General features: G+C 26.6%; 1 protein-coding gene across 4 annotated transcripts in view; it reads left to right on the top strand.

Annotated features, from left to right (window-relative positions):
* LOC135128651 (monocarboxylate transporter 3) overlaps positions 1–14,034 on the top strand; it is a 126,385-nt gene that overhangs the window by 37,914 nt on the left and 74,437 nt on the right. Inside the window, exon 1 of one of the 4 annotated variants that reach the window (XM_064055620.1) lies at positions 873–986. The exons of the other annotated variants lie outside the window; for them this stretch is intronic. Within the exon in view, the coding sequence (XP_063911690.1) occupies positions 984–986 (3 nt within the window). The 5' untranslated portion in view covers positions 873–983. Of the gene's footprint in view, positions 1–872; positions 987–14,034 lie in introns of those variants that run through there. 4 annotated transcript variants of the gene reach the window in all.

The following is a 14,034-nucleotide window of genomic DNA, read 5'->3' as shown; positions in this document are numbered from 1 at the left end:
TCTCATCTTTTAAAGATAACTCGATCAGTGGATGGAACTTTACACCAAGAAAGTGGCAGATCCTTGCCAATAAATATTTTTAGTTTTATTATTCAATTTAATTTGTTTTGATTTAAATTAATTCACTTGGTCTCAAGCCAAAAGTACTTTTCAATAAATTAAGTCGATTTCTAAAAACGAAAAATGTGCATTTAGGTCTTCCGTGGTCTCACTGATACTCAAACGAGAAAAAAATATCAGATAAAAAAAAACACCGAATTAAAAAACACTCACAAATCTGTGCTGGACCCATAAATTTTATCGGTTTCATTAAAAGATTATCGAAACCTTGACACCTAAATAACAGAAACCGAGCTCGTTTTTGATGACCCTTCAAATTAAAAAACTGCACCTTAACAAGTAGGTTTAGCAATTAGTATTTGTGCTGTAATCTCCTTTATCGCAATATCTCGATAAAAAATAACGCGTTTTACAAATAATTATTTTGAAATTTGTACTTGTTTTTTCATTATTATCTGCGTCGTTTTTCGAAAAACAGGATCAATGTGCAGCTGCAGCGTTACAAGAAAAGTATTCTAGCTAGTATTATTTTGTGTTCTTACGCCGTATCATTTTTTTTTTGATAAGTTTTTCAGAAATTTTTAGCGAGTACTTAGTACTTCAAGAACCTTCACTATCGAGACACTAGCCAGATTATCATTTGCTGTTAACCTACTTTTAAACAGAAAATAGAAAATCACCGCGTTTGTAATTACCTAACTTTTAATTACCATAACGCTATCATTATCTTATTTTCAATGTATTGATTGGAAGCGTATGAAGTGTACTTAAAGATAAGAACAAGATCGTTGTAAGAAGTAATTTCTGATCAGTTTTATCTCCAGATACGGGATATTAAGTCGTCTCGTTGCTTACGCTAGTTTTTAAAATACAATGGCAAAGTTGGGTAACTCTCGTTAACCGTTCAGTCAAGCATCTTCAAAATGGTAAGTGAACCTGAATTATTTTCGTCCTAGAACATGACTCAAGTAACCCAAAAGAAACCAAATTTAGACCTACAATAGAACATGTTTCCCACACGACTAGACACACTATAATTATTTTATTAAAAATAGCAAAGTGTGTTAAATATTTTATTGTTGCACATAGTTGCGCTCATAATCAATTTTATCTTTAGATATGTTGTTTACACTTCCATGTATAAAATTAGTTTATTTACCGTTGTAACGTTCTTCATTAAAAAAGAGTAAAACCTTTTTTCATTGTCTGGTCTACACTAGAAATATTTCCGTCCTATCTAATTACATTTTCCTGACAACGCGGTCATTCTATTCACTTCCTTTTGGACCGAATCCAACCTCGTCGAAAACACCACCGACAAAGAACCGATATTCCAACACTCGTCCAAAATAACCCCAAATCGAGGCTTCATTGTACTTTTCCGTTGACCGAAAACGAACTTTACTCCCGTAACCTTAAAATTTAAATGTGTTCGCGTAGGTATATTTAAACCTAGGTTGCTTCGCTCGCGGACGGACATTAACTTGGTGTTTTATTGTCGCGGGTTACTCCACATTTTTTTTTTTTTTTGCATTAAATATAAAACCTTTGCACTATGAAAGTGCCGGGTCGAGGCTAACCTGGTTATGAAGCAAGAATCAAACTTTAATAAAGCAAGTACTGATAACGTGGTGCCCATAAAATCCTAATTTACGGGCTATTTTCATCCACTGTAATAATTCGCAAATGACATAAAGTACACATGTGTGCTTAACTTAAACAGAGGGTTATAAATAACCTGTTTATACCACCTGAAATTTCAAGTGGATGTTCGCAGAAAGTTTTACTTTTCTTTGGCTAAATAGTGGCGCCCACGGGTCCTGGGCGACAGTGGAACGAAATTGGAGCAACGATACGTCATAGATTTTCAAAATTTTGAGTTTCCGGTGCTAATAAGCTTATTTTTTCGTTAAAGAACTCTACATTGAGGTAAATACTGTTTTACAACCACTTTTCGACTTTGACATTCGGTTTTGTTCCCAAAAATTGTCTAAATTCTGATTTTACTCAAAGTATATGTTTTAAAAATACTCAAAATTTTCGTAACTTTACAATATTTTAGAAAATGGACATTTGAACTTTTTAGACACAAAAATCCAGTGTTAACAGATTTTTGAAATTTTGTGTTTTCATTTCTTCTTGATTTGCTGCTAAAATTTTGCATTTTCCAAAATTCGAAATAATTTCCAATTTGGAATCGTTTAAGATCAGATTATGTTAACATGCAAAACTTGGAAGATATTCTAAATCAAGTGTTCCAAAATACTTCAAAATAAAAAAAATATATGTTACAGTTATTGAAGTTTTCCTAAAATGAATAAAGTTTTTTTTATTTTAACAAATTTTCTCAATTTTCAAAATTTCCATTGTCGTAACATTTTGGATACATTTCTCGTTTTTATCAAACCTTTTTAAGGCTTTCAAAGTTTTAACACGTAGAAGTAAAATCGAAAAACTGGAAAATCGATCGAGAAAAACAAGAAATTAAGAAAGGAAAAAATCAAAACCGAAAAATGGATGAGAAAATGGGAAAATCTAAAATTTGAAAATTCGACAAAATTAAAATTTTGAAAAATTCAAAAATTCATAAAATCGAAATGTTGAATGATTGAGAAATCTAAAAACCGAAAAGCCGAAAAATTAAAAAAATCGAAAAACGAGATGGAAAGATAAAAAATCGTAAAATGCAAAATTTGAAAAATAAAAAAATTGAAAAATGAAAAATTTAAAAATTCGATAAATTGAAAAGTAGGGAAATACAGAAGAACTGAAAAATCGAAAAATCTTTAAGAAAAAGTAAAAATCTAAAATTTGAAAATCAAAATATTGAAAACCTGCAAAGTCGCAAAATGCAAATTTTAAAATTCCAAAACGGGAATGACGAAAAATCGGAAAACCAAAAAAGATCGAGAAATTAAGTCAAGAGATCAAAAAAATGAATAATTTTAAATTAAAATTAAAAAAAAAAGTAAGGGTAAATCAAAATTTATAAAAACCAAAAAAAATTAAACAATGAAAAGCGGAAAAATTGGAATATCGAAAAATTAAACATTTTAAAAATCGAAAAAATTGAAAAACCGAAAAACCAAAATCCGAAAAGTCGAAAAATCCAGAGATCGAGCAATCGAAACATCAGAAAATCGGAAAATCACCAAAATTTGATAATTCCTCAAAACTAAATTATTGAAAAATTGAAAAACTCCAAAATTGAAATGTTGAAAAACTGGGAAATCGAAATCGGGAAATTTAAAAATTGAGAAATTTAAAAACCCAAAAATTAAAAAGTCGAAAAACTGAGATGCAAGAAATGTAAACATTAAAAATCGTAAAATCTAAAATTTGAAAAATAAATGAATTGAAAAATCAAAAATTTTAAAATTAGATAAATTGAAAAATAGAGAAATATAAAAGAACTGTAAAAAACGAAAAATCTTTAAGGAAGTGAAAAATTGATGAATCGAAAAATTCAAAAATCGAAAATCAAAAAATCGAAAAATTAAAAATCTAAAATTTAAAAATCAAAATATTGAAAACCTGAAAAGTCGGAAAATGCAAGTTTTAAAAAATCGAAAAACTGAAAAATTAAGAAAACGAAGAATTCGAAAACAGAGATGACGAAAAATTGGGAAATCTAAAAACTGGAAAATTAAAAAAATTAAAAATTCCAAATAGGAATGACGAATAATTGGAAAACCAAAAAAGATCGAGAAATTAAGTCAAGAAATCAAAAAATAAAAATTTAAATCAAAATTTTTAAAAACCAAAAATCTGAAACAATGAAAAAACGAAAAATTGGAATATCGAAAAATTGAAAAAATGAAAAATCAAAAAGTCGAAAAATCCGGAGATCAAGCAATCGAAACATCAGAAAATCGGAAAATCCCCAAAATTTGATAATTCCTCAAAATTAAATTATTGAAAAATTGAAAAACTCCAAAATTGAAATGTTGAAAAACTGAGATGCAAGAAATGGAAAAATCAAAAATCGTAAAATCTAAAATTTGAAAAATAGAGAAATATAAAAGAACTGAAAAAACGAAAAATTTTTAAGAAAGTGAAAAATTAATGAATCGAAAAATTCAAAAATCGAAAATCAAAAAACCGAAAAATTCAAAATCTGAAATTTAAAAATCAAAATATTGAAAACCTGAAAAGTCGGAAAATTGAAGAATCGAAAAACTGAAAAATTAAGAAAACGAAGAATTCCAAAACAGAGATGATGAAAAATTGGGAAATCTAAAAACTGGAAAATTAAAAAAATGAAAAATTCCAAATAGGAATGACGAAAAATTGGAAAACCAAAAAAGATAGAGAAATTAAGTCAAGAAGTCGAAACATGAAAAATTTAAAATTAAAATAAAAATTAAAGATTCAAATCAAAATTTATAAAAACCAAAAAATCAAAATTCGAAAAGTCGAAAAATCCAGCGATCGAGCAATCGAAACATCAAAAAATCGGAAAATCCAAAATTTGATAATTCCACAAAATGAAATTATTGGAAAATTGAAAAATTCCAAAATTGAGAAATCTAAAACTGAAAAAGGGAAAAATTTTAAATGTTGAAAAACTGAGATGCAAGAAATAGAAACATAAAAAAATTGTAAAATGTAAAATTAATTGAAATATTGAAAGTCTGAAAATTTGAAAAACGCGGAATTTAAAAAATCGAAAAAATGCAAAATCGGAAAATTGAAGATTCTAAAAACTGAAAAATTAAGAAAACGAAAAATTCCAAAACAGCAATGACGAAAAATTGGAAAGCAAAAAAGTCGAAAAGTCGAAAAATCGAGAAGTCGAAACATCAAAAGATCGAGAAATTTATTCAAGAAATCAAAAAATTGAAAAGTTTTAAATAAAAAAATCAAAAATACAAAAATTTGAAAAATTTTAATTCAAAAAACAAAACTGACAAGTTAAAAATTTCAAAAATCGAGAAACGAAATATCAAAAAACCTAAAAATCGGAAAAATTTTAAAATTGAAAAATTGAAATATCGAGAAATTGAAGAATCGAGAAATCAAAAGATCAAAAATCGAAAAAATAAAAAATGGATAAAAGAAAACAATCGAGAAATCGAAAAATAGAAGAATTAAAAAACTGTACGATTAAGAAAATGAAAAATTCCAAAACAGAAATGACGAAAAATCGGAAAATCGCAAAAATTAAAAATTAAGAGAATGAAAAATTCCAAAACAGGAATGACTAAAAATGGAAAATCAAAAAAGATCCAGAAATTAAGTCATGAAGTCAAAAAAAAAATGAAAGATTTAAATCCAAATTTATAAAAACCTAAAAATTGAAATATTGGAATATCGAAACATTTAAAAATCGAAAAATCAAAAATTTTAAAAATCGAAAAAATCGAAAAACCAAAAAATCAAAAACCGAAACGTCGAAAAATCGAGAGATCCAGCAATATCAGAGAATCGGAAAATCCAAAATTTGATTGAAAAATTGAAAAATTCCAAAATTGAAATGTTGAAAAATTGGGAAATCGAAAAACTGAGAAGCAAGACTTGGAAACATCAAAACATCGTAAAATGTAAAATTTGAAAAATAAATGAATTGAAAAATCAAAAATTTAAAAATTACATGAATTGTAAACCTGAAAAGTCGGAAAATGCGAATTTTAAAAAATCTGAAAATTGAAAAATTGAAAAGCTGGAAAATTAAGAAAACGAAAAATTCCTAAACAGAATGACGAAAAACTGGAAAATCCAAAAACTGAAGAATTAAAAAAATGAAAAACTCTAAAACAGGAATGACGCAAAATTGGAAAACCAAAAAAGATAGAGAAATCAAGTCAAGACGGCAAAAAATCAAAAATTTTTAAAAACCAAGAAATTGAATCAATGAAAAATCGAAAAATTGGAATATCGAAAAATTTAAAAATCGAAAAAAGGAAAAATTTTAAATGTCGAAAAACTGAGATGCAAGAAATGGAAACATCAAAAAATCGTAAAATGTAAATTTTGAAAACTAAATGAATTGAAAAACTAAAAATTTAAAAATTAGAAAAATTGAAAAACAGAGAACTATATCTAGAAGAACTGAAAAATCGAAAAATTGAAACACCGAGAACTGGAAAATCAAAAAATCTAAAATTGAAAAATCAAAATATTGAAAATCTGAAAAGTTGAAAAATGTAGAATTTAAAAAATTGAAAAAACGAAAAATCGGAAAATTCAAGAATAATTAAAACCTGAAAAATTAAGAAAACGAAAAATTAAAAAAAAAATGGCGAAGATGGGGAATCGAAAAAATGAAAAATTGAAAAACCAAAAAAGCCGAAAAAGCGAAAAACCGAAAAACCGATACATAAAAAAAAATTAATTTAAAATTAAAAAAATTGAAAAATTGAAAAGTGACAAGTTAAAAAAATTAAAAATCGAGAAATTGAAATATCAAAAAACCTAAAAATCGGAAAAATTGAAAAATTGAAATATCGAAAAATTGAAGAATCGAGAATTCAAAAGAACAAAAATCGAAAAAATGAAAAATGGAAATAAGTAAACAATCGAGAATTCGAAATGTCGAAAAATTGAAAAATGAAAAACCTGAAAAATCGTAAAATTAACAGAATGAAAAATTCCAAAACAGAAATGACGAAAAATTGGAAAACCAACAAAGCCAAAAATCGAAAAACCGGGAAATTGAATAATTGAAATACCGAACAGAAATCTCAGTGAATCGAAAAATTGGGAAATCCAAAAAGTTTAACATTGAAAAATGAAAAATTCTAAAAACCGAGAAATCTAAATATCAAAGAACTGGAAAATCTAAACTTTGAAAATCGAAAAATTAAAAAAATCGAAAAATTGTTATATCTGTAATTTTGATTTTTAATCTCGATATCTAGGATAAAAATTCAACACGTATTTATAAACCAAAGTTCAGGACTGTTTTAACATTTTAATAACATTTTTACAAAATTGTAAGATGACATCAGCAGCTTTGATTAACGATTTACCATTCTTCCGCTAGCCTTAAAACGTCCTCAAGATTTCAAACCATTCGATTTTGCAATTTCAAAGTTAAACTCAAGACGGATTCATAAACCACAAATGGAGGAGTACGTGCTTTTATAAAATTTAAATAACATCTACTTTCAACAAAATTTGACAACAATTGGTCCGGCAGTTTCGGACGTTCTCCGTCTAACAAAAATCCAGACAGATGAGAGACAGCGTCCAGAAAACGTGAAGTAGCCTATGCTCGGGAAGTAAAAAATCTTTTAATGATTTAGTTTCTCAAGGACACTGACGAATAAACCAAAGAAATCGGACCTGACCTTGACAAATTAATAAAACGCATAACGAAATGTAAAAATTGTAGAAAACATTTGTTTTTGACGGGAAATATTTCTTCAAACGCTTCTTATTCTGTCTTGAACCTGAACAACATTAACCAACATCGTCCACCCAACCGCAAAAGTTGCGCAAGGACAGCTCGTTTAGTTCCACTAATTTTAGTTTTCAGAAATACAATTATTTACAGAAATAATAAATGCGAAAATATAGTCGCGTATAAATTACTCTAAACAAACACCGTTCCATTTCATGTGCTAATTACTTTACGAGCGCTCTGAACCAACACAAAATACTGACTCACAATTCAAAACGTTCATTTTGACGTTCGTGATATACCGCATACCACAAACATTTTCACCAACGCCGCACCGACCCCAAATTACCATAATATTACGAAAACAACCAAGAACGAGCAGAAAAGCGAGAAAAACCTCTCGACACAAATTACTAATTCACTCGCATTCACTTTCTAGCTCGCGTTTAGCATATGAAATTTACAGAAACCTTGGCCTCTTTGTTCTAGCGTCCTCCCACCTCGTTTATTATTATTATTATTATTACAGATAACCGATTGACGACCGACGACGATACACAAAAATAATGACCCCCATCCTCATTCGATTATTTATTGCTGCAATTGTTTGTAATGTAGATGGACGAACTACCTTAGCAATTTAATCTTGTCCTACGCGATCATTAATGAAGTATGCAAGGCCCGGAAACACGGTTGGATCATTTCGGCCAGTGGTGGATGAGTCATGAATTTTCCAGGGAAACAGTTTAGCCAGTGGCGTAGCTAACTTCCACTGCGCCCCCCTGCAGTTTATAGTAAGCGCCCCCATACACCAAATTTAAAAAGTAATATAAAATTAATATGAAATTACTGGTTTACCAGTAGTGGCGCCGAATAACACAGATTTACAAGTAATAATAATTTATACACATAATAATTTTTAAAAATTGTTATTGATTATACTGGCTTCATTCGACGTTGTCGAGAGTTCATAAATTCGCGTATGACACTGTCGAGATCTAATTTTTGGGATCGGTCACACTCAATGCTCAACACAGCTAAGTTGGTTAATCGTTTTTGACTCATCGTGCTTCGCAAATATGATTTAATTAATTTTAATTTAGAAAAAGATCTTTCTGCCGTTAAAAAATTATTGTCCATAAACAGAAACCTAGCAATATCTGTAATTTTAGCAATTTTTTGCTGAATAATTTCACCAACAACAATGTTTTTAAAACTAACGATTTGCCCACAGATTGCACTAGAAATATCTTCTTCGTATTTATTTGCCAACTTTGATGCTGCCTCCACAAATTCTTCGTCTGTACTATTCAACATTTCCTGTGGTTCCAGAAAAGAAAAATAGTTTCTGACGTTTTTCATGCTTTCAAACCTATCTTTAATTTGAATATTTAAAATATCAAGATGAGGATAGAAAACGGTTGTTTTAAATTTTTCAGTGGGATCTTTGAAAACGGTATCTTCACATAATTCGTCATGAAACAGTTTTACTTTTTTTATACGTCTATTTGAAAAAGAATTGTTAATTTTCCAGGTATCAGCACATTTCCTTGATTCCTCCATTATATTTGTTCAAAATTGTCACGTATACTTTGAAATTTGTCTTTTAGATGTTCCATCCATTTACAAGCCCCATCTAAAGTAATATTTGAGCTCTGTAAAGTTTTTGAAACCAAATTAACATTTTCTAAAATTTTGCATTGAAATACTAATAGAGCAACAAATTCAAATGAATCCATTTTTTTACAAAGAGCTACATCTTCATCTATTTCACTTTTCTTTTTTGATGTTAAAATAATTTCAGCTCATAACTGTTGACAGATTATATCTAATGGCAATTAGAGAATCAAATCTCGATGACCATCTGGTGGGGCATAACTTTTTTAAAGTTTTTTTTATAACACACTTATCATTTTCTTTCATCTCAATGTTGTTGTTGTTGCCATTTCGGTAAACTCTCACTGAAATAGACGTATATAGCATTTATTAAATCATAAAATGCGGAAATTCCTGGTACATTCTTAACAGAATCATTAAGGACTAAATTGAGGTTATGTGTAGCGCAATGAACATATTCGGCGTAATGATGTTGTTTCAAGTTCTTCATTTTTTTTTATACCATTTTCCCGATTTTTTAATTTTCATTTTCTGGATTTGATATGACAATTTTTCGTTTATTCAATTTTTCACATTTTCAATTCCTCGATTTTCCAATTTTCAATATTTAGATTTTACAATAATTTTCGTGTTTTCGACCGCAATTTTTCGATCTTTAAGTTTCTCAATTTTTAATCTTTCGATTTTTGAATTTTCGTTTCTTCAATTTCTCAAGTTTTTAGATTTCTCGAAGCCTTCATTTTATACTTTTGCGTTTTTTCATTTTGAGTTTTCAATTTTACAATTTTTCTATTTTATAACTTTTCCATTTTGTTTATTCGGAAAGTAGAAAATTCGAAAAATTGAAAAATCGGAAAATTAAAAAATTGGAAAAAATTGAAGAAACAAAAAATTGCAAAATCGATAAAACGGAAAATCGAATGGAATTTGTTTTTACGATTTTTTAACTTCGATTTTTTAAACTTTTTAATCTGTATTTCAAGTTTTCGATTTTTGGAATTTTCTGTTTCTCATGTCTAGGTTTATAGATTTTTTTGAGTTTTTCGATTTTTCCGTTTATCTTTTTTTTAAGTAAATATTTCAATTTTGAATTTTCCGATTTCGGCCTATTTCGATTTCTCGATCTTTTGAAGTCTCAAGTTTTCGATTTCGATTTCTTGGTTTTTCGATTTTCAAAATTTTCGATTTTTCTAGTATATATTTTAAATTTTCGATTTTTTAAATTTTTCATTTTTCCCTTTTATAATCTTTGTTTCGATTTCCCGATTTTAATTTTTTAATGTGTTTCAATTTTTCCATTTTTGGGATTTTCGATTTCTCATATCTCAATTTTCCAATTTTAAAAATTTTTCGATTTCTCGATTTTTAAGTTTTCGCTATCTCAATTTTAAACATCGCAATTCTGGGAATTTTTCAATTTCTATATTTTTCAGATTTTCGATATTTTCATTTTCCCGATTTTGTAATTTTCATTTTCTTGATTATATATCACAATTTTTCATTTTTCCATTATCTTTATTTTTTCAATGTTTCTTTGGATTTTGTAATTTTTTGCTTATTCAATTTTTTATATTTCGAAGCTTTCATTTTGTACTTTTTCAGTTTTACAATTTTTCTATTTTATAAGTTTTCGATTTTGTTTATTCGAAAAGTTAAAAACTCGAAAAAAAGAAAAATTGAAACAATGAAAAACTAAAAACCGAGAAACTTAAAAATCTAAAAAAAAATTAATGAATCGAAGAATGGGAAAGAAGAAAAACCATTCGAATTGAAAATTTGGAAAATCCAAAAATTGTAAAATTGAAAAATTATAGAATCTTGAAAATTGTAAAGTCCAAAAACTGTGACATTCCAAACACCGAAAAATTGAAAAATTCCAAAAACGAAAAACTGAAATACAACTTTAAAAATTATAATTATTAGGAGTGTTACATAATTAAAATGAAAACTAGAAAAACTGCAAATGAAAAATTAAAAAAACGGAAAATTGAAAGCAGAAAATTGAAAAAATAAAGAAAATTAAAAACCCACAGGAAAAATTGCAAATCGAAAAATTGAAGAAATTAAAAACTGTAAACTCGTGAAATTTGCAAACTCTAAAATTTGAAACATCTAAAAGTTGGAAATTCAAAAACTGAAAAATCGAGAAATCGAAAATTTTCAAAAATCGAAAGATTGAAAAATCTAAATTTTGGAAAATCGAAAAACCGAGGAATTCAAACTGAAAAAAGATCGAGAATTCAAGATGTCGAAAAATCTAAATATCTAAAATTTAAAAAATAGAAAAATTACAATAACGAAAAATTTAACATTAAAAAAAACACAAAATCAAAAAGTCGAAAAATCGAGAAATTGAGAAATGGAAAAATGAAAATTTAGAAAAACCAAAAATTGAAAAGCATAAAAAAAATTAAAATTGGGTATTCGGAACGTAAAAAAAATAAAATCGAAAAATTGAAAAATTTTAAATTTAAAAATTCGAAAACTTGAAAAACCGAAAAACTAAAGAAATGAAAAACCAAAAAATCGACAAAAATCAAAATATTGAAAATCTGAAAATTTGAAAAACGCGGAATTTAAAAAATCGAAAAAATGAAAAATTAAGAAAACGAAAAATTTCAACAAAGAAATGACGAAGAATTCGGAAATCGAAAAAATGAAAAATTAAGAAAATGAAAAATTCCAAAACAGCAGTGACGAAAAATTGGAAAGCAAAAAAGTCGAAAAGTCGAAAAACCGAGAAGTCGAAGCATCAAAAGATCGAGAAATTAATTCAAGAAATCAAAAAATTGAAAAGTTTTAAATAAAAAAATCAAAAATACAAAAATTTGAAAAAATTTAATACAAAACTAAAGAAAATTGATAAATTGAAAAATTGAAAACTGACAAGTTAAAAATTTTAAAAATCGGGAAACGAAATATCAAAAAACCTAAAAATCCGAAAAATTTTAAAATTGAAATATTGAAATATCGAGAAATTGAAGAATCGAGAAATCAAAAGATCAAAAATCGAAAAAATAAAAATTGGATAAAAGAAAATAATGGAGAAATCGAAAAATCGAAAAATAGAAGAATTGAAAAACTGTAAGATTAAGAGAATGAAAAATTCCAAAACAGAAATGACGAAAAATCGGAAAATCGCAAAAATTAAAAATTAAGAGAATGAAAAATTCCAAAACAGGAACGACTAAAAATGGAAAATTAAAAAAGATCGAGAAATTAAGTCATGAAGTCAAAAAAAATATGAAAGATTTAAATCCAAATTTATAAAAACCAAAAAATTGAAATATTGGAATATCTAAACATTTAAAAATCGAAAAATCAAAAATTTTAAAAATCGAAAAAATTGAAAAACCGAAAAATCAAAAACCGAAACGTCGAAAAATCGAGAGATCCAGCAATATCAGAAAATCGGAAAATCCAAAATTTGATAATTTGGAAAATTAAATTATTGAAAAATTGAAAAATTCCAAAATTGAAATGTTGAAAAATTGGGAAATTGAAAAACTGAGAAGCAAGACTTGGAAACATCAAAACATCGTAAAATGTAAAATTTGAAAAATAAATGAATTGACCAATCAAAAATTTAAAAATTACATAAATTGTAAACCTGAAAAGTCGGAAAATGCAAATTTTAAAAAATCTGAAAATTGAAAAATTGAAAAACTGGAAAATTAAGAAAACGAAAAATTCCTAAACAGAATGACGAAAAACTGGAAAATCCAAAAACTGAAGAATTAAAAAAATGAAAAATTCTAAAACAGGAATGACGCAAAATTGGAAAACTAAAAAAGATCGAGAACTCAAGATGTCGAAAAATCTAAATATCTAAAATTTAAAAAATAGAAAAATTACAATAACGAAAAATTTAACATTTAAAAAAAACGCAAAATCAAAAAGTCGAAAAATCGAGAAATTGAGAAATGGAAAAATGAAAATTTAGAAACACCAAAAATTGAAAAGCATAAAAAAATTTAAAATCGGGTATTCGGAACGTAAAAAAAATAAAATCGAAAAATTGAAAAATTTTAAATTTAAAAATTCGAAAACTTGAAAAACCGAAAAACTGAAGAAATGAAAAACCAAAAAATCGACAAATTGAAAAATCTCAAAACTGAAAAGTCGAAAAATTGAAAAACCCAAAAATCGATTTCCGGTAAGTCGAAAAATCAAAATTTAAAAAGTTGAAAAATGAAAATATCAAAAAACTGAAAAATATAGACATTCTCAAAATTGAAATGTTGAAAAATTGAGAAATCGAAAATTGAAAAATCCAGAATCGAAAAAAAAGAACGAAAAGTAAAAACATTTTAAAATCTAAAAAACGAAAAATCGAGATGTAAGAAATCGAAAATTCCAAAATCGAAAAATTGGAATACACGTTTAAAAGGTTAAAATCGGGAGATCGAAGCATAACAAAACATAAAATCGAAAAATGGAGAATTTTAAAAATCTAAAAACTTGAAGAAATAAAAAATTGAAAAATGGAAAAACCGAGAAATCTAAATTAAAAAATTGAGACATCGAAAGATCCGAGAAATGGAGAATCGAAATAGCCCGAAATCGAAAAACCGGAAAATTTAAAACTGAAATACATATTTAAACTTAAAAAAAACGATAAATCAAAATATTAAAAATTCGAAAAATCAGAAATTTTAAAAATCGAAAGATCGAGAAATCGATATATCAAAAAAGTGAAAAATTTTAAATAAAAAAATTGGAGATATTGAAAAATCCCAAAATTGGAACAACGAAAACTTGAGAAATCGAAAAACTGAAAAATCGATAAATTGGAAAGAGGAAAAATCGAAAAATCAAAGAATTGATTAATAGAGAAATTGAGAAATTTAAAAATGATTTTTTTTTTAATTGCAAAAATTGTAAAACTGAAATATCGAAAAATTAAGTAAACTAAAAATCGAGAAATCAAGAAATCGAAAAATTGTAATTCAATTTTGTTTCATTTTTCCACAAAAATTTCGATGTCGAAGATAAAAATTCAACACGGTTCA

Source organism: Zophobas morio, unplaced genomic scaffold (assembly GCF_036711695.1).
Source record: "Zophobas morio isolate AGI-343-1 ecotype UQ-CSIRO unplaced genomic scaffold, CSIRO_AGI_Zmor_V1 ptg000014l, whole genome shotgun sequence".
Lineage (NCBI taxonomy): Eukaryota > Metazoa > Arthropoda > Insecta > Coleoptera > Tenebrionidae > Zophobas > Zophobas morio.
This window is presented reverse-complemented; position numbering and strand designations above follow the sequence as displayed.